Genomic DNA, 23,322 nt, shown 5'->3' on the forward strand with positions numbered 1-23,322 from the left:
AACAGGAGGCTGTCAAGATTCTGTTGGAGAGACTATGATGGTACGGGATAGATTGATTTTGATATCGATATCGACGGCGAATGGGACATTGACGGTCGACACCATGCCTACACAGTAATCAACCGTGGTTTCCACAGAGGGCGAAATAAGCGGCAACAAGGAGCGCTGGTGCAGTTGGTGTCGCTCCTCATTGTGGCTTTGAATGGTGAGCGTATGCGTCAGAAATCGGCAACGAAAAATCTTGCACCAAAGGAATCCAATTCAACAAAAGGTGTCAAACCGAATGTCAGGTCGGCCGAGGCGGGGCATGAAAAAATGCAGGCCTGTGCTGCATCTGCTGTTCCTGCGCTATTCTTGGCTGCTCTTTGTTGTTGTTATCTGGTTGCTGTTTGCTCTGCTGATTTGCTAGTGATTTCATGCCTGCCTGCTTCGTCCCTCTTTTGCTTGCGTCTGTGCTTGGGGGATCTTTCGAGAGTGCAGAGCACCTGTTCATCGATGCCAAAAGTTGGCAATCTCGGGTATTCCGCTGAATCCGCATTCATGGCACCATTGTACTGGTATATGCACCTACTCTCACTCCCTCTCTCCACCTGTATCCCGAGGCGATTCGATCCACTTGTTGTTTCCAGCCTCGCTTCACGACGTGTCTGTGACAGCGAGAGAAGCAACACGACGATGGCATGGCCGAGTGGCCGAGCGGCCGAGTTTCGAGCTCGTGATGTCGTGTGCTGAGAAGGTGTGACTGCTGCAGCTAGCGGCAGCCTCGATGTTTCAACCCGAACTCGACAGGTATCTTCCCACGGGGCTAACGGGCACCCTGGGGTACGTAAGCAAGCGGTTGAGAGTTTGTCGACGATGCCAGTGAGACCGGTCATCATCCGGGAGTACCTGCTCCATTGCAAGGTGCAAGTTGCGCATCATCCTCAGACGAGCTTCGTGCAGAAGCGAGCTCTTGGCCAATGCCCATCACTGACCATCTGACCATCGGCCACCGGCTGCCGTGGATCGGTGACGCCCCTGCTCAAGACAGCAGGTCTTCATCGGGAGCTTGTGGAACCTTTCACCCACCGCCCGCTAAAATTGGGGATCTTTCGCCAGGGGTTGGTTCCGCCAACGCCTGAATCTGCGTGCGGACTCTGTACGGATGGAGTACGGAGCACAGGTGGATTTGTTGTTGTATGGTGCATGTACGGATACGTCCTGCTGCAGAATCACGCACAGGAAACCTCCCGTACGGGGACAGGTCGAGCTCACGCGCTAGTACCTAATATATGTGCTGTGCCTGTAATTATTCCTTGTACTGAACTGTGCACGCCTGCAAGCATGTCCTGAAATCGCCTGGACAGACCTCTTTCCCACGATTGTGCTCCTCAAGCTTTCACCAATCAGAGCCCATCCTAGGTCAGCGCACCTCCTTGTCAGCACCGTAGGTGTAGACCTACTCGGTGCAGCCATCAACGGAAGGTGCTCTGTAGTTATGCCTTGTCACTCAATCTGCGCCCTTGGCACCACCGTCACCAACATGACTCCGTCGGAGACAATGTTCCCCTCCACTTCCTCTCGAGACACGACGTGCCAAACGGAGTGTCACACAATCCTTCGGAGTCTGAACACGAACTCGCAGCCACCGTCCATCCAACCAAGGACCAGGTATCAACCGCCGTTTAGGGGCCGTGCATTGGCTCGGTAGGGCAGACTCGCCAACGACGCCCAAGACGGCTCCTGGTCCTGATCCCGGTCCCCCTCCTCTGCCCACTTCGGCGCTCGACGCAGAATGACGGGTGATCTGGATGCAGAGCTGATGCTCCTCTTTGTCTCTTAGCGTAAGCATCACGTTTCGTCGGCTGCTGCCTTTGAATGGGGGCTGATGCTGTTGACGTTGTACGACGTGGCCATCGCAGGGGTTGCTATCCTGGACGAAAGCAATGCCACGAATGACGAAGATGCCTCGCCTGGACCCTCTCGCTTTCTTGATTTTGTTGATCAGTCTATCGTGCTACGCTAACAGCCATCAAAGTCAGGACAGATTGCGTTGCAGGAGCAGGAAAAAGCCCCCCCCCCCCCCTGTCTTGGAAACATTGACGCTCAGCAGGGAGGGGAGGGGGGGATGATGACTGACGCTGGCCGTTGGTGACTCCAAGTACCAGTACTCCGTCCTCGTGTCTGGCTTTTCAGCTCTGGAGTGGTGGTCGGTCGTCTCGGGCGATAGCATCCATCCATATTCATCCATGTCCATGCTCGACGGCCATGCACGCGTCCGCTACCAACCCACCCATTCGTCCGCCCGTCCCTCCATCGATTCATTCATCTAGCCAGCCCGTTGCAGATGCTGCCTGCTTGCTCACGCTCTAGTCTTGTGCAGTTCTGCGCTATCATTCACGTTGCATACAGCCCAACGCCGTGGCAGGCGAAAGCAGAGCAAGAAAGATGTGGGACGAGCATGCACCAAGACTCACACACACATCCGCACACGCAACCGGGCCGGTCCTTGCCTGTCCACTAATATCTCGTATACCGGGATACTGTGCAAGTACACCTACGGAAAGTACATGCGCTCACACTGACGCTCGCTACTCGCAGTGTTGCTGCGTGTCATCTAGGAGAGGAATCAGCGCACCATGCCTCTCCTCCTTTGCCCTCGATCCATCGGCTGCATGTACTGCATAATTTCTCGCGCTTCGTACGCGACACTTTTTTTCAATCTGCCCTTTTCCCACTTTTCCACACATATCAATCATTCCCGTTGTTTCCTATCCGCCTCGCGGAGCTTCGGCTGCGCTTCGGCTGCCGCACAGATTCACGGTCCTCTCGATCGCAGCGAGCTCAGCCTCCTCCCAGCCTCCGGTGTGTAGTTTTGGAAGATCGGGCCCCGGCAGCCCACACAAGATGCCGTTATGCACAAGCACAAGGAAAAGTCGAAATCCGAAGCAGCGTGGAGCGCCTGGTCGGAATGGGTTTGGGATGGCACCCGCAGCTCCTACTACAGAGTCCGCCAGGATGCAAATGGTAGGGCTCTTTCGCAACTTGTTTCTTGTATGTTCAACGGGGAGGAATGCAATCTGAAGTCTAACAGGCGCCAGGTAATCTCGACTACGAATGGAACATGCCGCAGACGACTCCTCGCGATGTGGAACAGCTCACCGATGACTTTCGAAAACTCTCTCCGGGCTATTTGTCCTACGACACGCAAGGGAGTACGTTCACTCCTGCCCAGGTCGAGGCAGGCACATTTTGTGCAACTGACCCCGTTCACTTTGCCTCGGATGGTTGTCCATGATTGCTCACAGTCGTCTGGCCCTGTAGCTGGAGAATACACAGTATCGAGCGGATCCAAGGACAGGAGAGCAGGCAAGTCAAAGTTCAAAGGAAAGCATCGCACCCATGACGACTCGGTCGGCGACGACGTCGCAACATGCCATCCCTACGACGAACTTGCGTCTTACTCGCAGCAACCGTACGCATACGACGCCCAGCAGTGTGAGCCCGCCCTCTGTGGACTGTCCATGCGGCTGCCTTTACTGACAGCTGTCCCATAGATAGCTATTTCCAGCCACCCGAGGAGTACTACTCTCAACTTTCCCAAGGTACAGTGCTATACACAATGACTTCCCGACTAGGTTCTCACACACGCTCTAGGCTCCAGAGCTGTGGATTCGTACGCCCACGACAGCCCGGCATACTACGGTAAGCAATTCATCACGTACCTCCGCGGTCGCCATCAGCAGCAAGCTGGAAGCGCCATTCCTCCATCTTCTAACCCCATTCAGTCCCGAGCGAGGTGCACAGTAACGAAGAGGATGAAGAGGAGCGAATGCGAGAAACAATGGCAGCCAGGGTCGTTGGTCTGTACGACGTCCATGATGGCTCCGGAGAGTCATCCACGTCCGCTCACGGTTGGTGCCTACTCTCCGGGATGACACCATGGCAGCACTTGTGCTAAGATGCGGTTTCAGTGAAGCACTATGACGACTATGAGGGTCCACCGACACCAAAGGCGCATCTTTCAGCCGAGGGGGAGTTTTACGAGGTGCTGGACCCGCGTACGTCGATGCTCATGCCGTCGCGACGAGCAGTGTCTGATACCGAACAGGATACCGATTGGAACACTCCAGCAGATTCCAGCCGGGCGAGGTTGTACATGCAGGCCAATAACTTTGCAGAGGCATGTTGGCCCGCTAACGTAGCCGACGCAGATCTTCAAGGTCCACTGGTCCGAACCGCAGGGATCCGGCAACGAGCATGCGCCCAGCGTATCCGACAAGCAAGAGATCCAGAACAGGTTTGGCACGAAATTCTTCGTCGGCTTCCGACGCTTCGTCGTTGTCGCCAACGATCACGGCCACAGCACCTGCGTGTGAGTACGGCGACGGCGCAGTGGTGGTGAACGGAGAGCGACGGGCTGATCGACCTAGGCCTGTTCTCACCTACGGCGGCAAGGGATGCAAGAAGAAAGGCGTCAAGCCGGCGAAGCACGGCATCATCCACGAGCGCGGCCACAAGGCGAGGCTCCTGGACGGAGAACCAAAACTGGGTTTCCCGCCCGTCAGGGTCGAGATAACGGAGGAGGGAGAGGCGCTGACGAAAGATTCGCGAGTGAACTACTCGAAACTCGTCACAGTCGAGCACAACGTCAAGGTCTTTTTCATCGGAGCCGTCATCCAGAGCGACTTTGAGAACGTGCAGGCGGCTGTAAACCGCTGTTGGATGGAGAAGAGCCACTATAAGAGACGGTCGAGGTGAGGGGCGAATGGTGACGGCCAAACACTTGTTTCGTGATCTCGCCAACCACGTTTTTGTTTACCAAATCTCACTGATGCATGCACGATGCCCACATTTGGCGGCATCATGATGATACGACTAATTATACGTTTGGCAGGGGAACGACTGGATGAGCGAGCTGGGTGGGAAACTTGAGATTCAGGGCAAATTTGCACGCCAAGTTTCTTTCCGTACAGTACATAACTTCGGATGCTTGGCATAGTCCTGGCAACGATGCCACAGACTGAGAAATTTGGGCAAAGTTGTTTGCCAATATCTCTTGCATGACATGTGGTGATGTCAGAGCACGGCGATGAGGTGCTGCAGAAATTAAGGAGCGCAGATGCGTCTGTGGAGAGCGGAGTATTATTACTGTATTACTTTTAGACGTACGAGTACGGAGTATTCCATGTAATATTACCTACTCTCGGTCTACAAGTAATTTCAGCGTTAATACTCCGTACCGCATGTAGGTGCACATGTATACTCCGTACTCAGTACGGAGGCAGTCTTCAAAAATTGTATCCCGACAGGGGGCAGGGGTTAGGGGGGGGGGGGGGTTACATGACTATTGTTTATTGATAACAAAATCGGCCGGGAAACCATACACGCGTTTATAGTAGTAACCTTCCCTCAACAATTCATACGTATCAATCAATTAAGATATCTCTTTTCAATAGCCCAAAATGGCTCCAAATACAGATATTGCAACTAGGGCCTTAGTTATTGGCTTTAAGTGTACTAGCAAGACCTCTGCTGAGACTGCTGCCTCTATTGGTATCTCGGTACGACAAGTTAACCGTATCTTTGCAAGGGCTATTGAGCATGGATTTGATCCAAATCAACGGCCATTGGTTATAAGGGATAACTTCCTTTGTAATGCCCCGCAATTAGGGCGCCCGTTAAAGCAGACTAATAAAGCTATAGAGAAGGTTGTTACTAAGGTTCGAAGGGATCGATACGGCCGCAAAAAATTATATACTGATATTACCGGCGAACTTAGTATCGAGGGCTTACCAATGTCTGCTTCTACAGTTGGGCGAATCCTCAAAAAGGCTGGCTTTCGCAAGACTAAGCCAACTAGGAAGCCTGGACTAACGAAGAAGATAAGATTAGATCGACTATACTGGTGCCTTAAGTATCGTAACTGGAGTCTTAATGATTGGAAGAAGGTAATTTAGTCTAACGAGACCTCTGTTATTTTACTATACCGACGTAGTAGCTATTGTATTTAGAGAAAATCCAACGAGCGTTTTGTTCGAAGCTGTATCCGCAAAAGGTGGAAAGGAGCCTTTAAGTTTATGTTTTAGGGCTGCTTTTCATATAATCGCAAAGGCCCTTGCTACTGCTGGAGCCCAGAGACTATACAAGAAAGAAAGGCTGCTGATTAAGCTATTGCTAAATGGAACGAGGAGCTAGAAGCAGTTGCAAAAGAGAAATGGGAGCTTGAAAATAGAATGCGCCGATTAAACCTACGATAATTACCTAGAGCCAAGCCTAAGTATAAGTTTACTAAGAAGACCGGCAAGCTCTCTCGCCGAAAGGGCAAAGGTATTAACTGGTAGCAGTATTAGCAGAAGATCCTAATTCCGAAGCTATTCCTATTTGCAAAGGAAGAACCTAGATCAATCGTTCAAGAAGATAAGGCTCTAGCGCATAGCCACTTTGTACAGCAATATCTCTTCGATCTTTATAAGGTCCAGCGGCTACTTTGGTGCGGTAATTCTCTTAATCTTAATGCAATTGAGCCAGCCTGGCCCTGGATAAAAAGACAAACAATAAGAAAAGGTGCTCCAAAGAGCTGAAAAGAAGCTATTATAGCTTGGAATACTGCTTGGGAAGAACTACCGCAAGAGGCAATCCAGGCCTGGATTGAACGAATTCTATGGTATATTTAGCAGATTATTTAACTTAAAGGTGGAAATAAGTATAAAGAAGGAAGGGAGCCGGCCCTAGTAAATTAGGTAGTAGCATTCTATAAAGGGTTTAGTGCATTTTTGGTCGGGATACAATTTTTGAAGACTGCCTCCGTACATTAATACTGTAATCCGTACCTAGTACTGTACTCCGTAGGTACTTACTAAGTACATGTACTGTAATTAATAGTTGTAAGTAGTTGTACTCCGTACTTACTGTACGGAGTACAGGTACGTCGGTGGGGCTTGGTCCACTCGGGTATCTGGCTCGCCAGGCCCCCGCTCTTTACCCACTTCGCGTTAGCCCACAACGGCTTTAGTGATACCTGTACATGTACTTTGATGCTCCGCAGGTTAACCTCAGTGCAAGTACTTTAATAATACTTGGGCACAGTACAACTACAAGTTACGGAGTACTAAGAACAAGTACTGCATTAGTTGGGTGTGGGGTAAAATAGAACAGTACTCCATACAAGTGCACCTACAGTAAATGTACGGAGTATGGAGGACAGTACATGCTTACTACTTGCTAACTTGCACTTGATGTAGTACATGTACATACATAGGTAGGTACATTTACAAGCATTAATTACATGTACGCCGTACAGAACCGGTATGGTACGGGAATAATAACTGCTGATCGAAGCCGCTGAGGACCGAACTACTTAAGTATGCGCTCTAATCGATAAGCACACTGATCAAATGGCGAGTAAAACCAACGGCAGGTACGCCTACACCTACACCATGTCGGCAATTTTCGTTCCTTCATCGCTTCATTTGTGCTACGATACCATTACAATGGAGGCTCCCGAGAAGGCTCCATCCCTCTCCGCCTCGGCGGCATCACCACCGATGATCCAATGAACCCGACTGACCCGGGAGGCACATTCGAACGACAGGCGGTTCGCGCTAGGGGCGGGCCGTTCATGCGGAGTTCTCCAACACTACGGAGTATATTCCGCTTGGATCCATGATTGGTACATGCATGCACAATCACTTCAAGCCAAGTCAATATCCGGGCTTCTATGACCATTCGCTCATGTCGGGAACGATGTTGCAGGGCAAGGCATCTCCTACGATTGCCCCTTTGCCAGGACCCGAACGCCCTCGGCTCGTTCATTGTACGAGGTCATTGTCGTGACGGACGCGGCGTGGACACGACACAGTCAACAAACGTCACGAGGCGGAAGATGATGCACCAACTCGGCAAGATTCTTGTTGCTGGTGGATACAGACTCTCCTTGACAGACTATGCGTTGCGTCTACCCGTGAATCCGTCGCCGGTACCTTGCTTTTGACAAATCTAGCGGCGGCGGCATCGGCAAACGTACTGGCCGCTGCCCGGGCCCCATCGCCACTCGCAGCCCAAATCTCTGCGGTGGTTGCACTCGCGGGGTCCGTTCCACGCGCAATCCCTTGGGCGGCATCGCTTTGGAGGATGTTAGTCAAGGGTATCTCCTACAAGTCCTTTCGGAGCAGACTTACACCCCACTGGTTCACCTCGGGCATGTCGGCGGCGGAGACGTCTCCTTCGACGGCCTTGGCCTCCTCGGGGACGGCAGCAGCCATGATGGGGGCAGCCAGTGTGCCGAAGAGCAGGAGGTTCGCGAGAAACTTCATTTTGGACTGCTTGCAAGTAGCTGACGATTTGTTTTAGGTGTCGTGTTGATTCTTGATGCCGGGATAGCAGTCGAAAAGGTGCGACGGACGGCAGGTTTAAATAGTTTTGATGCTGAGTCAAACGCAGGTAAGCCGGCCAGCCTCCAGACGAGCACAGTCGAATATCGAGCGCATACCGTCCGCCCGTGTGCATCTGCAGGGACAGCGACACCATAATGCATTCACACTAGAATATGAATCGTCGACTAGACTTGGCCTCGGCGCATCGGGCCATCTCAGTGCCGCTTCCCCGTTGCGGACGATTCCCGTCTCCAGCGCCTCGGCGGCTGCTGCATCCATACATGAACAGTGCAATTCGTGTAATATTACAACCTGCTCGACTATATGGAACGAAATAACAGCAAGGCTTGGGTAGGCCATTGGCCTTTTTGCTTGATGCAACGCTACCTCTCCTAGCCCAAATGGGAAGCTCAGCAACGAGTGACGGGCCGTGCAGTTTCATGAGGACGGGACGCAAGTTCTGCTAAGCCGCTATCGAACGGATCCCCTCTCGCCGCGATCGCAGTTGGCGACGGATCATGACATAATGCGATGCTCATCTTCGTCGCACAGCCAATCGCGGGTTTCGGGGCCTTGGCTGTCGAGTACGAACATGCAACTCATTTCAGATGTAATGATTCTACGCTTTGCTCCAAACCAAGGTGGAATAAATGCCTCGCTGCAGCCATTTCAATTTCAATAATTCCCCTCTTCTACAGGCTAGGTGGTGCAGTAGCTCCCATGCTACCATGGCTGCTTACTGGACTTACTGGTCACGAAAAATATCGCCAATATGGGTCTGAGTAGCGACCCTGCTGAGGAATTCCAAAGCGGCTTATGCAAATTCACGATGCAGGGTTCCCCCATTCAAACGGACGCGGCATAGTGACGAATACTCCCGTCCGCGTGCTATACATTGTCACCAGTACGCCAATCGTTGGGAGGACGAACTCTCCATGATGCCCCCATCGGTCTTGAACAAGGATGGGCGGAAGCCTCGTCAGGATACATACGAGGCGATGACATCAGTCCTTCTCAATCTTCTCGACTGCAATCTCAACATATTCATACCGATGCATGTCCATGCAGAGGCACAGCAGAGTGACGTATAATTCCCCTTCATGGAGAACTGAATGCACCAAAGAAAGCATCATGTAAATCCAAGGTTCTTGCATCGCTAGGTTTCATGGCAAGGGACTGACTGCAATGCCGTGTGCCACCCGGAGCATTTGCAATTTTCCGAATAGTCCAAGGCTCAGGACGTGGCCCTCCGCACCCACGTCTTACACCTGCGTCTTACATCGACTAGGGTCTCGACTCTATAATAACACAGATATAGGTGTCATCGGGAGTTGTTTGAGCTATTAACTAAAGAACAGGCTTACAGTACGCACGTCTAGGAGGCTTCTACTCCCTACAGTCACTACTACGACCAGAAATATATACATGTACCTCTTCACAGCAATGCAGCTGCACCTACGCGCGTACGAACGAAGACGCTTGGTGCATGTAATCCCTCGTTGGTGCGGAATGCAATACCAGTACGTCTAGCTAGGTCCAAGTGTCTCCAGCGAGTTTATCCGATGCAGCCTCTCCAGTGGTGACTACGTTCAATGCTGTACGGCTTTCATGCAAGTACAACATTGACGCGCACTTGGGACGAAATTGGGACAGGTGCTTGAGCCGAGCGACATTCTGTGATTTCGTCCAAGTATCTACAGCGCCGACAACAGCGGTCGACTCGTCCTCATGTGCAGAAAGTGTTTTTGCCGAGGTCAAATGAATGCGGGTGCTCTAGTGATACTCTTCAGCGTCTTGCGCAGGCCCAGTGATGCGTGTCCGGCATGGAAGGCATCCTTCGTCCACGGTCTGGTGTCGTTTGTCAAACCTTGCTTCGCTTGGCAACAACGTCGCGCCCAACTCCAACGTACAGATACGTGCCATGGATTGGGCCAGCTGCATCCTTTGAATTAGCAACGTTACCGCGCCACGCTACTGCATGCCATTTTCTCCCATTCATAACCCGAAGACGCTTGCAAAGTGCAAGACGCTTGCAAAGTGCATCGTGGCACAATCATCCATGGCGAGGTGCTTGGGAGGCAGAGCACACCAGCTGACTTGCAGTGGTTTGGAGCAGATGCGGCCCTCGGCGGTTGAAGGAAGAATTCGGGCGTTCAACGGCCATCGGCTCCAAGCGGTCTCTCTCTCTCATGCGATGCCTGCGGGGAGCCGCTCGAGAGTCAGCTTAACAATGGCTCTGAGCACGTCCATCTCTTCCTCGACGGTGCCACCCATGCCGGCGTCGGCCACTATCATGGAATTGGTGACGTAGACGGGAAGCTGCGACTTGCGAGCAATCATCTTGGCCAGCCGCGTGGCGAACTCGATGGTTGGCTCATGAGAGAAGAGGGTGGTTGACAGCGGCTGCTGCGGATTGAAGCGCTGCGTTTGGCAATTCCATTAGCGTCGCCGCGACCACCTTTGACTTCATGGGCACGCACGTCGGGCAGAGCGTAGACAAACGAGCCCATGGGTTTTGGTCCTGCGAGCTGGTCCAGCGACGCCGTCGTGAGGCAGAGGACGATGGCCTTGGCCTGCGTCGACAAGCGCAGGTAGACGCGCGTGTCCAAGGATTGCGGAAGAGGGATCGAGAGCTGAGCGATGCTGCCATGAACCGCCATGATGCTTCAGGACGGGTCTCCGATAGCTTGCTTGCTGTTACCACCTGCGTTTGGAAGGCATCGGCAGAAGGACGATCAAATCTGCCGAGGGTTGGGCCATTTCGTTGGTCACGTCACATGATTGGCCCGCGGACCTGGCCTGTGGCCCGCATCGTCCTGCTGTCCCGAATCCTCCATGATGAGGACGGATGGATGAACGACGGCTGGACCATTTACATCCTGATACCGAAGCTTCATTCCTGCATGTATTTCAAAGCGAGCCCCATGACGACGCGGTAGAGACGGCAAGGCAGTAGGCGACACCTGCGATCTCGTCACGCTCACGCCTCGCCAGGCGATAGAATTTTTCATCATGGGCCATCGAGAGGCGATGCAGCCGTCCGAGGCAGACGACGACATCGCCTGGGCTGGTCTCGAAGACGGCGTCGAGGACCCCGAGGAAATCAGAGTCATTTTCTGTGCCCTCGACTCTTTCGCGTGAGTTCGTAAGGCATCCGTGCAAGACGGCCCGGCTCGCTGGTGGCCGGTCTCGTCTCGCCAACCGCCGCTCACCGCCCATCATGACATCACATCGTCGTGGTGCACTGGCCATCTTGTCTCCTCATCGTCTCACTCTCATCTCGCTGACGACGAGACACGCAGTCAATATCCCAAGGTTGCCCACTTCAACGTCACCCACCTCCGCCGTCGGTCCTTCTACGCTCTGCCCGAGGCCCACTGGAAGCTGCTGGCGGAGCCCCCTTTCAACTTTCTCGACACGCTGGAGAAGGTGGACGCGGCGATCGATGCCAACGCCGAGCTCGCTCGAAACATTATGCGTGTCGGCCTGCGTTCCTTTGGGTCCATGGCCGCCGGACCGGATGAGCCTCCGACCGAGATGCCGCCGGCCTGGGCCGGTGTCGCCAAGCATTCCGACGTGGACAAGGCCCGGAGCACCATCCGACAGTTTTACCGTGACTGGACGGCCGAAGGTGCGACGGAGCGCGAGGCCTGCTACGGGCCCGTCATGCGTGCCGTGGACGAGGAGAGGGCGCGCCTGGCCGGCTCCCGACCGCTCAGCGTGCTCGTTCCGGGTGCCGGCCTCGGCAGGCTCGTCTTTGAGCTGTGCAGGAAGGGATTCGTGGCCGAGGGAAACGAAATATCCTACCATCAACTCCTCGCCTCGTCGTACATCCTCAACGAATGCGACGCCGCGGGAAAGCACACCGTCTACCCCTGGGTCCACGCCTTCTCCAACCACCAGACTCGAGAGAACCACCTGCGCGGGTACAGAGTGCCGGACGTCCATCCGGCGACGGTCATGGCCGCCGGGGCCGCCGGCGGGAGCATGTCCATGTGCGCGGCTGACTTTCTCTGCCTCTACGACGATGAGTCCCATCGCGACTCGTACGACGCCGTCGCGAGCGTCTTCTTCCTCGACACGGCCCCGAACCTGATACGCTACCTCGAGGTCATATACAATTGCCTGCGGCCCGGCGGCGTCCTCGTCAACGTCGGCCCGCTTCTGTGGCACTTTGAGGATCAGGCGCCGGGCAACCGCGGGCACGACGACGACGGCGACGGCGAGCACGACTCCCGCAACTCGTCGGGCATCGCCGATCCAGGGAGCTTCGAGCTGTCCAACGACGAGGTCTTGGCCCTGCTGACGAGGCTCGGCTTCGACGTCGAGCGGGCCGAGACGGGCCACGAGGCGCCCTACATCCAGGACAGGGAGAGCATGCTGCAGACGGTGTACAGGGCGAGCGCCTGGGTGGCGCGGAAGCCACCGAGGACGGCACGGACCTAACGGCGAGGCAGCGGGAGGGGTACGAAGGCGACGAAATGCACGCCGAATGGGAAACGAGACGCAGCCGGAATGCGCGCATGGATTGTATTTCATGTACCTTGGCGGGCCGCTACAGCTTGGCCTCGGCGCCGGCGCCGCGCATCAGCTCGCCGCGGGACCAGACGGCACCGCCGTCGACGGCGATGGCCTCGCCGTTGACGTGCGACCCGGCACGGCTTGCGAGGTAGACGACGACGCCGGCAATGTCCTCGGGCCGGCCCAGGCGGCCCATGGGATTTCCCTCGGCCATCTTCTCGGCGCCGCCGGCCATCTCGAGAAGGCCGTTGGACATTTTGCTGGGGAAAAAGCCGGGGCAGATGGAGTTGACAGTGATGCCGCGGGGTCCGAGCTCGACGGCAAGGTTGCGGCCGAGGTGGATGACGGCCGCCTTGCTGGCCGAGTAGCCGTAGGTACCCTGCGGACCGAGCGTGCCGATGCCGAGGCCGGCGACGCTGGCCGTAATGATGACCCTACTCGGCTCGCCCCCCTGGCCGGAGGGCCTCTCGAGAAGCGGCGTGAACTCGCGGATGGTGTTGAAGACGGCCTTGACGTTGAGGTCCATGACCTTGGCAAAGGCCTGGTCCGGGTGCTTGTCAAACTCGGCGCCCCAGGTGGCTCCGGCGTTGGCGAGGAGGATGTCGACGGTGTCGGTGTGCTTCTTGACGCCCGCGACGAGCTCCCAGACGCCCTGCTGGGTCGACGAGTCAGCCGGCACCGCGACGGCGCGCGCCCCGGGGGCCAGGTTCGGCAGCGCGTTGAGGGCCCGGCAGGCGGCGTCGCAGGCCGATGCCTTGCGGGACGAGATGAAGACGGTCGCGGCGCCCGCCTGGAGGAAGCTGCCGTCGACGTCAGCACGACGGTCCGACGCTGCTGGGGGAAATGCAGGCAGCCCCTGAACGAGAGGAAGCCGGAGACGCACGCCGAGGCCGCGTGCAGACCGAGGCCACGGGAGCCGCCGGTGACGACGGCCACCTTGCCCTTGAGCGAGAAGAGCGAGGGGAAGTCGGAGAGCTGAGCGTCGGTCATGGCGTCTGCTGCTGGACGGACGGGCCGGAACTCGAGAGAGGGTCGGAGTGAAGGGGATGAAGCGGCGATGGGTTGGCAGGAGAAGCAGGTCGCGCAAATGGGGCCGGCACGGAATCCTATGGGCGATCGATGCCGCCACCCGGCTATGGGGCTATGGGTCTGAGGGCCACAGGATCGTCAAAGGGGTTGCTTTTCTTGCTGTCTTGGTAGATGTTTTCGGCTGTTGGCGTGGGTTGTTGCAGAAACACACCCCGACGATCGGGCCATGAAGCCGAGGCTCAGCATGGCGACTACCTGTATGAAAGTACTCGGTACCACTACGCAGCAATAAGTACATGCACATGTTGGCCTACCTAGTATTCCGTGCATTTAGTACGGAGTACTTACCTAGGTAAGGTAGTAGGAACGTACAGTACGGAAGTACTTGTACAGCACTCAGGTGGTAAGTACTGCGTACTTACATGGACTTGTACACCTAAGTAGGTGTTCATACTCCGTACATAATAGCAAGTAAACGTGCTTACCGTACGTGGCAAGTACCAAGATACTTGCGCGCTACTTGTGCTTGAAGTATATATTCGTCTTTGCCCATAGGTTCGGCAGTTGGTGCCAATCTCTCAAGTAGTAACTTGTACATGCACTGTACTCCGTACTGTAGGCGTAAGTGATGCATTATAAAGTCGGTTCGGAGTACGGAGTACTTGATCCGTACGTCCGTCAGCTATTATAATATTAATACTGCAACGAGGTACGGATTACGGAGTACTTACTTCATACTGTGCAGGTGAGCAAGTCCTTGTACTGTACGTACCTACATGCACTTTGCACGGCGATAATTACCCCGCTACGGTCTGCTTGTTGATTTATTCATCAGGGCCATTGCCAGGTCCGTGTTGAACGAGTGGAAGAAAAGTGAGTATTCGGCAGTGCATCATGATTGCCGCCTGTGCCGATGGCGACGAGCGCAAGTTCGAGCGCTCCGTCGCCGCTGATGCCGAGCAATTCCGAAAGAGCTGCTGCATGTAATAAGTACTGTACTGTAAGTACTTGGTCTGTACGCACACGGTTGGCACCTCCAATAACCGCCGCCCCCTCTCTCCGTCCCGAGTCCTTATCCTGTCCGGGTTATCGTTATCGCACCCCGCGCTACCAGTTTTCTTGCGGGCCACGAGCGATGCGCCCCGCCCGGACAGGACTGGACGGACTTGGGTTGGTTGGCGGCCCACCAGGCCAAAAGGCTGCATCACGAACGACTCTTCCACCATCCGACGTCTATCAAATGCCAGCTGACCGTCGCTTCCGGTCGATTCCGCCCCCCCGTCATCATCGATAGCTGCACCAGCACCAGCATCATATAGCGTGAGTCTTGAGAGCAGCGGCACGCACCGGCCGCCCCGGCCGGGGGTCGAGCCTCGCTGACGGTGGCCAGACGCAATATTCGACAGGCCAGAGCCATCAAACAGACCCAGCTCTGCTGGCCTCCCGCCCTCCTCACCTCCGAGCTCGCTTCCGTTGCGACAGACGCGCTCCTGCGGCCATGGCTTGGCAGCCTGCCCCCGAATCGCTGCGGCAGCTCGCTTCCTGCCTCAAGGACTCCCTCAGCGGCTTCGACAAGTCGGCCCAGAAGCAAGCCGAACTGGTGGGCGCCACGGCATCCGCTCCGCCGCCGACGCCAGAGCTGACGTCTTCGTAGATGCTCCAGCAAGCCAAGAGCTCGCCCGACATCAACAACTATCTCGCCTACCTCTTCTCCAGCGCCCATCCGCCCGAGGGTCTGCCGTGCAGCCAGCAGGACTATCACCTCGTGCGCTCCTCGGCCGGCATCATGCTGAAGAACAACGTTCGGAACGAGTGGAAGTCGATTCCTGAGGCGAGCCTGCAGCTCGTCAAGCTCGCCGTCCCCCTCGGCCTGCAGGATGCCAACGCCCAGATCCGCAGCTTCGCCGGCAACGTCGCCACCGAGGTCATCAAGCGAGGCGGCATCTTGGGATGGCCCGAGCTGCTCCCCCAGCTGATTGACATGATCGGCAACGCGAGCGGCCAGTCGTCCAACGAGGCGCAGGAGGGCGCCATGGCGGCCATGGCCAAGATTTGCGAGGACAACACGAGGATGATGATGCGCGAGGTCAACGGGCAGCGGCCCCTCAACTTCCTCTTCCCCAAGTTCATCGCCGCCACCAAGAGTCCGCTCGCCAAGGTGCGCGTCGGGGCGCTCACGGCCATCAACATCTTCACCCTGCACGAGTCCCAGGCCATGGTCGCCTCCATCGACGACCTCCTCCAGCACCTCTTCGTCCTCTCGGCCGACGAGAACCTCGACGTCCGCCGGCAGGTCTGCCGCGCCTTTGTCAACCTCGTCGAGACGAGGCCCGACAAGCTCGAGCCCCACATCGGCGGCCTCGTCGACTACATCATCACGCAGCAGAAGAGCGACGACGAGGACCTCGCCTGCGAGGCGGCCGAGTTCTGGCTCGCCATCGGCGAGCACCACAACCTCTGGCAGGCCCTGCAGCCCTACCTCGGCAAGATCATCCCCGTCCTGCTCGAGTGCATGGTCTACAGCAGCGACGAGATCGCCCTCCTCGGCGACGCCTCGGACGACGAGGAGGAGGAGGACCGGCAGGAGGACATCAAGCCCGCCTTTGCCAAGAAGAACCTGACTCGGGCGGCCAACGGCGAGGGGTCGTCGGCGGCGACGCCGCCGGCGCCGGCGGCGGACGGCGCCAACAAGAACGACGCCGCCGGCGGCTACGGCAAGCTCAACGAGATGGACGACGATGTCGAGGAGGGCGAGATCGACGACGATTTCGAGGACGGCGACGACATGAACCCCGACGAGAGGTGGACGGTTCGCAAGTGCTCCGCCGCCGCCCTCGACGTCTTCGCCCGCGACTTCCGAGGCGCCGTCTTCGAGGCCATCTTCCCCTACCTGTCCCAGAACCTCAAGCACACGGAATGGCCGTACCGGGAGGCGGCCGTGCTCGCCCTCGGCGCCGTCGCCGAGGGCTGCATGACGGTCGTCGTCCCCCACCTCCACGAGCTCGTCCCCTACCTCATCTCCCTCCTCGAGGACGACGAGGCCGTCGTGAGGCAGATCACCTGCTGGACCCTCGGCCGCTACTCGTCGTGGGCCGCCACGCTTCCCGACCAGGCGCAGAAGGAGCGGTACTTTGTGCCCATGATGGACGGCGTCCTGCAGAAGATGCTCGACAGGAACAAGAAGGTGCAGGCGGCCGGCGCGTCGGCCTTTGCCAACATCGAGGAGAAGGCCGGCCGGCACCTGGAGCCCTACTGCGGACCCATCATCCAGCAGTTCGTCCGCTGCTTCGAAAGGTACAAGGACCGCAACATGTACATCCTCTACGACTGCGTCCAGACGCTCGCCGAGCGCGTCGGCCCCCTGCTCGCCACGCCCGAGCTCGCCAACCAGCTGATGCCGGCGCTTATACGGCGGTACAACACCATCGCCGACGAGTCGCGCGAGGTCTTCCCCCTGCTCGAGTGCCTGTCCTACGTCGCCCTCGCCCTCGGCCACGCCTTCACGCCGTACGCGGCCCCCATCTTCATCCGGTGCGTCAGCATCATCCACAACAACCTCGAGCAGGCCATGGCGGCTGCCGCCGGCAACGCCGCCGTCGACCAGCCCGACAAGGATTTCCTCATCACGAGCCTCGACCTCATGAGCGCCATCGTCCAGGCTCTCGGCGACGAGAAGGCGACCGAGCTCGTCAAGAGCTCGCCCCACCCCTTCTTCGAGCTGCTCAGCTTCTGCATGGAGGATCCGACCGACGAGGTTCGGCAGTCGGCCTACGCGCTCCTCGGCGACTCGGCCAAGTACGTCTTCCCGCAGCTGCAGCCGCACCTGCCGGCCATGGTGCCCATCCTCCTGCGCCAGCTCGACATGGACAGCATCCTCGACGAGGAGATGGACAACGGCTTCGGCGTCGTCAACAACGCCTGCTGGTCGGCCGGCGAGATCGCCATGCAGCACGGCAAGGCCATGGCGCCCTGGGTGGCCGAGCTGCTCCAGCGCTTCGTCGAGATCATGAGCAACGGCCGCGTGCCCAAGGGGCTCAGCGAGAACGCCGCCACGGCTCTCGGCCGCCTCGGCCTGCACAGCGCCGAGCTGCTCGCCCCGGCCCTGCCCACCTTTGCCGAGGATTTCCTCGTCGCCATGCAGGAGATTGACCCGTCCGAGGAGAAGGCGACGGCCTTTAAGGGCTTCTCCATCATCGTCAGCCAGAACCCGCACGGCATGGAGCGGGTCCTGCTGGACTACTTTGTCGCCATCGCGCAGTACAAGGACCTGAACCTCCGCAGCCCCATCAAGCAAGAGCTGCACCAGGTCTTTCAAGCCGTACGTCCAAACGACCACCCCATCCGCCTTGTCGACGAGAGACTGGCACGCACGCTGACCGGCTGACAAACTAACTAACTCGCTCGCTCGCCAGGTGCTCGACGTTTACAAGCAAATGATGCCCCAGTTCGGCGAGTTCATCGGCCGGATGCAGCCGCAGGACCAGCAGCTCATCAAGGCCAACTACGCCATCTGAAGAGTCGCCTCACCGCCGCGCGAACCCATCGGATGCCGGCGCGGCGACGTGGAGCGTCAGTTTCGAGCAGCCCGACCGTGTCGTTCACCGCTCCGCAACGCGCGGTGATGCGAGTGCAGGCGAGACTGCCGTCGAACCGGCCGAGGCGCGAGAGCGTGGACTGGTGCGAGATTTGCGGCACGCCGAGGGGAACCTACGAGACTTGATGCGGGGCGAATGAAATAAGGGCCGCAGAGGGGGGGGGGGGGCTCGAGGGAGGACGACGATGAATATACCAGGAATGGCGGTATGGAGCAGTTGGGTGTCGGCGGACAGCCACGTGACCCACGCGGCGAGTCAGTGGACGGTGGGCGAGGCCGAAGAGGGGGCAGGAGATCCTGCATGACATGAGCGCTGACGCGGCAGTACCGGTTGTAGACAGTATTACTTGTAGATGTTACCCCAAGAAGCAAGTTGCCTGGCTTCGAACGCCTCGCACGATGCCCTTGTCATCCCGCACGCATAGAACCTCGAGCCAGTTCCTCACCTGGTGGAAAGTTGGGTTTGCCGCATCTGTGTATGAGGGTCCAGGGTAGGTGACCTGCTTAAGGTGTGCTTGCAGGTAATATATTATGTTACTTGGATTGTGGTTCGTTGTCTCGTGCTAGTGCTTACTGGTGAGTACGTACTGTACGGTAACCGCCCTTGTTTGGGGTACCAAGTAATAATATTACGGCCTTTTGGTGCATTGGCAAGTATAGTAATAACACTGGCGCCAGTGCTTCATTTAGATACAAGTACGACTCATAGTTAATACTTAAGTACAGTACAGTACTCCGTACTACTTACGTATTCATCGAGAGCCAGTTCCAAAGGCACTGCATAGAATCATTAGTCATGCACGGAGGACTGGGCTCCTGTAATCTACAGTACTGGCAGATTATGCTCACATAATCATGATACTACTAGGTCCGGAGTACTCCGTACTGTACTTACTTACAGTACATCACTCACCTGCACTATACGTAGTACAAGTACTCCGTACTCACATGTTCTTGGAATAGGAGTAGTGTAATTACTCCGTACTCCGTACTCACTCCGTACTTGTAGTGTATTCCGTACTTGTACAGTACTGTACTGTAGGTAATTGTACACCTACATAACAGCTACCACACCACATACTAGTAATTACTGTACCTCTTCTTGTAGACACGACACCCTGACTGGTGCATCCGATACGTGCCTCAAGTACTTCGTAATGACCAGCGAGAGACTGCTAGGCACGGAGCGTCCATCCATGCATCTTTCGAGGCAGGAGGTCACTGCGAGCACAGTTCCGACGCGGCCTCGATACCTCGGCAATGTACATGTACCCCGACACCTGCAGTGCAAGTAAGTACTGCGCAAGTAGCTGTACATGTGCGTCGGCACAGGCTGCCACTCTCCGTGCCGGGAACAAAGTGCCATGTAGCGTTGAGAAGGCGCCTTTGCCGACCACGAGAAATGCGTGGACCCGTTCAGTACACGCACTCTCTGCGGCGCGACACATGCGGTGGGAGGGGCCGAGAACGCTCAGGTATGCCTACGGTGCAGGCAGCGGGTGAAGCATGGCCGCTTGCCTCAGGTGGAGGGCATCAAGGGCATCATGGCCATCATGGCGTCACTCTGCCCGCAGCTGCCGGGGGTGACGGGGCGGTTGGGGTTTGGGGGGTTTGGGGGGGCTGGATGCCAACGGTACTTCCATCGCCCCGCCAGCGTGTTACGGCCTCGCGAGCGGCGCAGGCACAGGCTCTAACGCGGGCCGGGGTCGAGCCAGGTACCGCGCAGCGCCCGCTACTGCCGCCATCAGGTCACAGGTTGGGTGCCTGGTCTGGTCGCTTGGGTCGGTCCCAGTGGTCCGCGCTCGCCCTCGTTGGTGGCAGCAACCGGGACGAGTACGTACCGACCGACTCCTGCCCTCACATCCGCTTCCACTCCTCCAGCATTCCATCCTCGTCCGCCATCCCCGATCCATCGTCCTCCTCTTCCCGACATCGGATATTGTTTGTTTCCGCCGTGCTGCCCTTTGCATCGACTCGAGCCATCTCGTCCGCGCTCTCTCGTCCCCCCCGCCGCTCCTCCTCGCCCCTGCTTCTGCGACCTCGCGACCGGGCCACCAACAGGCAACTCGAGGCGACGTCCACCTCACCGACGCCATCGCCCCGACAGCGTCCGACCCGGCGAAGCCATCATCCGTCGGGCCCCCCTGTCCCCGTCCATCCACTGGCAGCCGGCACCGTCTCTGGCTCACCGCCGAAGCCGCCCCGGCAGGCCCTTCCTCGCAGGCGACACGAGGCCTCGGCGCTGCCGAATGATCCATCGTCTGCCGGACCAAGACCCCGTCATTGCGCGAGGGCGGCCATCGACGACGCTCCGTGGCCACCGTCGCGGCGGTGACGCCTGTCCGTCTCACGACCGGCACCTCGGGCGCCGCTGCGACATTGATAGCGGCTGACCGTCGTCCCACGGACCGGACGGCGTGCGGTCCATGACCATGACGGCCCCGTCGTCGGCCTTTACGGGCATCATCATCGGGCTCGTGTCGTCGTTTGGCTCCATCATCCTCATCGCCCTCGTCGTCTTTGTTTTCTGGGCGTCGGGATGTGCAGGCTCGGGCCGCATCCTGCTCGACCGCCTCGGTCGGCCGGGCGAGTACGACGACGAGCAGGCCTTTCTGAGGGAGGAGGCCGAGGCGCTCGAGACGATGGACGACATGGCACGGACCGAGTACCTGCGAGCCAAAGGTAAGTCGATCCGCCGCACCGCGGCCTCTGCTGCCCTCGGTGGCGGCCGCTAAGGGAAGACTTGATAGCCTTCATCACGGCCAACCCGCCGGAATCGCTCGAGACGGACATTTCGCTGTCGCAGTACCTCGCCATCCAGGAAAAGGGCGTGTCGGCGTGGGAGTTTGAACCGGAGCTTGAAATCGCCAACTGCTTCGTCGAGGCGCGAACCGAGATTGAATTCTACGATTCCGAATGCACCGTCCTCAGCAACCTCCCCGTCCCGAAGCAGAACGACGTCTATTACTGGGAGGCCAAAATATACGACAAGCCAGAAGGCACACTGCTCGCCATCGGCATGACGACGAAGCCGTACCCGCTCTTTCGCTTACCCGGTAGGCATTTCCCTCTGTGATGACGTTCCCTCGTGATACCTTTTCTTTTTTTTTCATTCTTTTATTCATTCATTCTTTCATTCATTTGTTCATTCATTCATCATTCTCTTTTTGGCACGCCAATCTAACGCTGGGCAGGCTACCACAAGTACTCGGTTGCGTATCACTCAAACGGCTCACGACACTACAATCAACCTTTCAGTCAGACACCCTACGGACCGGAGCTGGTCCAAGGCGATGTCATCGGCGTCGGCTACCGGCCTCGCACCGGCGCCATCTTCTTCACGCGCAACGGAAAGAGGCTGGACGAGGTAGTGCACGGCCTGAAGTCGCAAAACTTCTTCCCCGCCGTCGGGGCCAACGGACCGGCCGTCGTGCACGTCAACCTCGGCCAGTCGGGATTCGTCTTCATCGAGGCCAACGTGAAGAAATGGGGCCTCGCGCCGGTGACGGGCAGCCTCGCGCCCCCGCCCCCGTACGGCTCCGAGCAGGGTAGCATCTTGCTCGAGACGGGCATCAAGGACGGCATCACGACCGGCCAGGGACACCATCACCATGCGGCGGCGGTCGGATCGCCCTACCGACTCCACGGCAGCAGCTATCACGGCCAGCACGGACGGTCGCGCAGCGGCAACTTCCGAATCCTCCATCCGACGAGCCCGGGCCCCATCCGAAGCCCGACGGACATTTCGCTCGCCCAGCTGGTGCCCAACGAGGAGGAGAACGGCGAGGCGAGCGGCAGCGGTGCGGCGGCGGGCCAGTCCCGAGGCGAGCAGCACGGCGAGGGAAACCCGTTGCACCTGCACCTCGAGGATGCGACGAACCCGCCGCCCGAGTACGCGAGCCCGACTCTCTCGTCGGGCCGACGGTTCAGCGTCGACCATGCAGAGCACGCGCCGCTTCTGGGCGCGAATCACAGCCGCGGTGGATCAGCGTCGACGGTGATTCCGCTTCCGCGGGAGCACGGCCAAGACGGTCAAGGCGGACTCGGCCACGATGACGGCCATGGCCACGGTCACGGTCACGACCACGGTCACGACCACGGACACGACCACGGACACGACCACGGTCACGGCCACAACCACGGTCACGGCCACAACCACGGTCACGGTCACGGTCACCCTCCTGTGCCGACGTACCACGACGCCCTCCGGGATGGCGCGGGGCAGCAGAGACGGGACAGCTCCCGATCGTCATCGATGGGCAGCGGCAGCAGCGACGACGACGCCGACTGAGGCTCGGAAGCACGCGCGAACTGACAAGGGCGCCGCGGCGAGAACACGATGCCGCTGCCATCCCCGGACCCAGACGGGGGAGGTTGGCGACGCCGGCATGCCATCTCAGGCGGCCGGAAGCGAAGCAAAATGAGCGTTGAGATTCGGCGGAGCGGTGGGAGGCGTCGTTTGATTTTTAATGACCGGCACGCGCAACGCATGCGTCGTATGCCCCAGCGGAGGCGCGGCGTTTTGTATAGCAGCAGGATGAGCAGGTCTATTCCCCCCCTGGTTGAGACAAACGACCTACATATACGACGATGACGGCCCTCGCGACATGGACGACCATGGCCTCGTTTGCGCCCTTTGCTGCATTCTTTCCTTGCCGCGAGCGATGGTTGGTCGGCATGCCGGGAGCAGGAAGGACGTGGTGCTGCTGGACGAGGACGAGCTCATGCTGCAGGCTCGTTCTGCGGGCTCGCGCCGCAGGCGCACTCCGCATAGCAGTTTCGTTGCACAATTACAGAGTATTTGTCGAGGTGCACGCATGACGA

General features: G+C 57.8%; 8 protein-coding genes across 8 annotated transcripts; 5 read left to right on the top strand and 3 right to left on the bottom strand.

Annotated features, from left to right (window-relative positions):
• Window positions 1–2,894: 2,894 nt before the first annotated feature.
• On the top strand, window positions 2,895–4,740 carry DCS_04055 (uncharacterized protein; the record flags this gene model as incomplete). The annotated part of the gene is made up of 10 exons (XM_040801367.1): window positions 2,895–3,033; window positions 3,081–3,194; window positions 3,304–3,477; window positions 3,537–3,584; window positions 3,637–3,684; window positions 3,768–3,893; window positions 3,954–4,040; window positions 4,091–4,134; window positions 4,194–4,354; window positions 4,413–4,740. 10 exons carry the CDS (start codon window positions 2,895–2,897, stop codon window positions 4,738–4,740), a joined length of 1,269 nt encoding a protein of 422 aa, XP_040656400.1.
• Window positions 4,741–7,850: 3,110 nt separating this feature from the next.
• On the bottom strand, window positions 7,851–8,294 carry DCS_04056 (uncharacterized protein; the record flags this gene model as incomplete). Its single annotated transcript, XM_040801368.1, has 2 exons — window positions 7,851–8,132; window positions 8,175–8,294. 2 exons carry the CDS (start codon window positions 8,292–8,294, stop codon window positions 7,851–7,853), a joined length of 402 nt encoding a protein of 133 aa, XP_040656401.1.
• Window positions 8,295–10,541: 2,247 nt separating this feature from the next.
• DCS_04057 (uncharacterized protein) lies at window positions 10,542–11,014 on the bottom strand (the record flags this gene model as incomplete). The annotated part of the gene is made up of 2 exons (XM_040801369.1): window positions 10,542–10,775; window positions 10,835–11,014. The coding sequence occupies 2 exons, from the start codon at window positions 11,012–11,014 to the stop codon at window positions 10,542–10,544; spliced, it is 414 nt and encodes a 137-aa protein (XP_040656402.1).
• A 352-nt stretch (window positions 11,015–11,366) lies between these two features.
• DCS_04058 (uncharacterized protein) lies at window positions 11,367–12,800 on the top strand (the record flags this gene model as incomplete). The annotated part of the gene is made up of 2 exons (XM_040801370.1): window positions 11,367–11,491; window positions 11,657–12,800. 2 exons carry the CDS (start codon window positions 11,367–11,369, stop codon window positions 12,798–12,800), a joined length of 1,269 nt encoding a protein of 422 aa, XP_040656403.1.
• A 109-nt stretch (window positions 12,801–12,909) lies between these two features.
• On the bottom strand, window positions 12,910–13,865 carry DCS_04059 (oxidoreductase, short-chain dehydrogenase/reductase family; the record flags this gene model as incomplete). The annotated part of the gene is made up of 2 exons (XM_040801371.1): window positions 12,910–13,675; window positions 13,759–13,865. The coding sequence occupies 2 exons, from the start codon at window positions 13,863–13,865 to the stop codon at window positions 12,910–12,912; spliced, it is 873 nt and encodes a 290-aa protein (XP_040656404.1).
• A 1,537-nt stretch (window positions 13,866–15,402) lies between these two features.
• Window positions 15,403–18,418, top strand: DCS_04060 (Armadillo-like helical; the record flags this gene model as incomplete). Its single annotated transcript, XM_040801372.1, has 3 exons — window positions 15,403–15,504; window positions 15,559–18,222; window positions 18,317–18,418. The coding sequence occupies 3 exons, from the start codon at window positions 15,403–15,405 to the stop codon at window positions 18,416–18,418; spliced, it is 2,868 nt and encodes a 955-aa protein (XP_040656405.1).
• A 1,624-nt stretch (window positions 18,419–20,042) lies between these two features.
• DCS_04061 (uncharacterized protein) lies at window positions 20,043–20,751 on the top strand (the record flags this gene model as incomplete). Its single annotated transcript, XM_040801373.1, has 3 exons — window positions 20,043–20,092; window positions 20,214–20,331; window positions 20,380–20,751. The coding sequence occupies 3 exons, from the start codon at window positions 20,043–20,045 to the stop codon at window positions 20,749–20,751; spliced, it is 540 nt and encodes a 179-aa protein (XP_040656406.1).
• A 179-nt stretch (window positions 20,752–20,930) lies between these two features.
• On the top strand, window positions 20,931–22,789 carry DCS_04062 (endosomal SPRY domain protein; the record flags this gene model as incomplete). Its single annotated transcript, XM_040801374.1, has 3 exons — window positions 20,931–21,180; window positions 21,249–21,554; window positions 21,693–22,789. The coding sequence occupies 3 exons, from the start codon at window positions 20,931–20,933 to the stop codon at window positions 22,787–22,789; spliced, it is 1,653 nt and encodes a 550-aa protein (XP_040656407.1).
• Between the last annotated feature and the right edge of the window lie 533 nt (window positions 22,790–23,322).

This window comes from Drechmeria coniospora, chromosome 02 (genome assembly GCF_001625195.1).
Source record: "Drechmeria coniospora strain ARSEF 6962 chromosome 02, whole genome shotgun sequence".
NCBI lineage: Eukaryota > Fungi > Ascomycota > Sordariomycetes > Hypocreales > Ophiocordycipitaceae > Drechmeria > Drechmeria coniospora.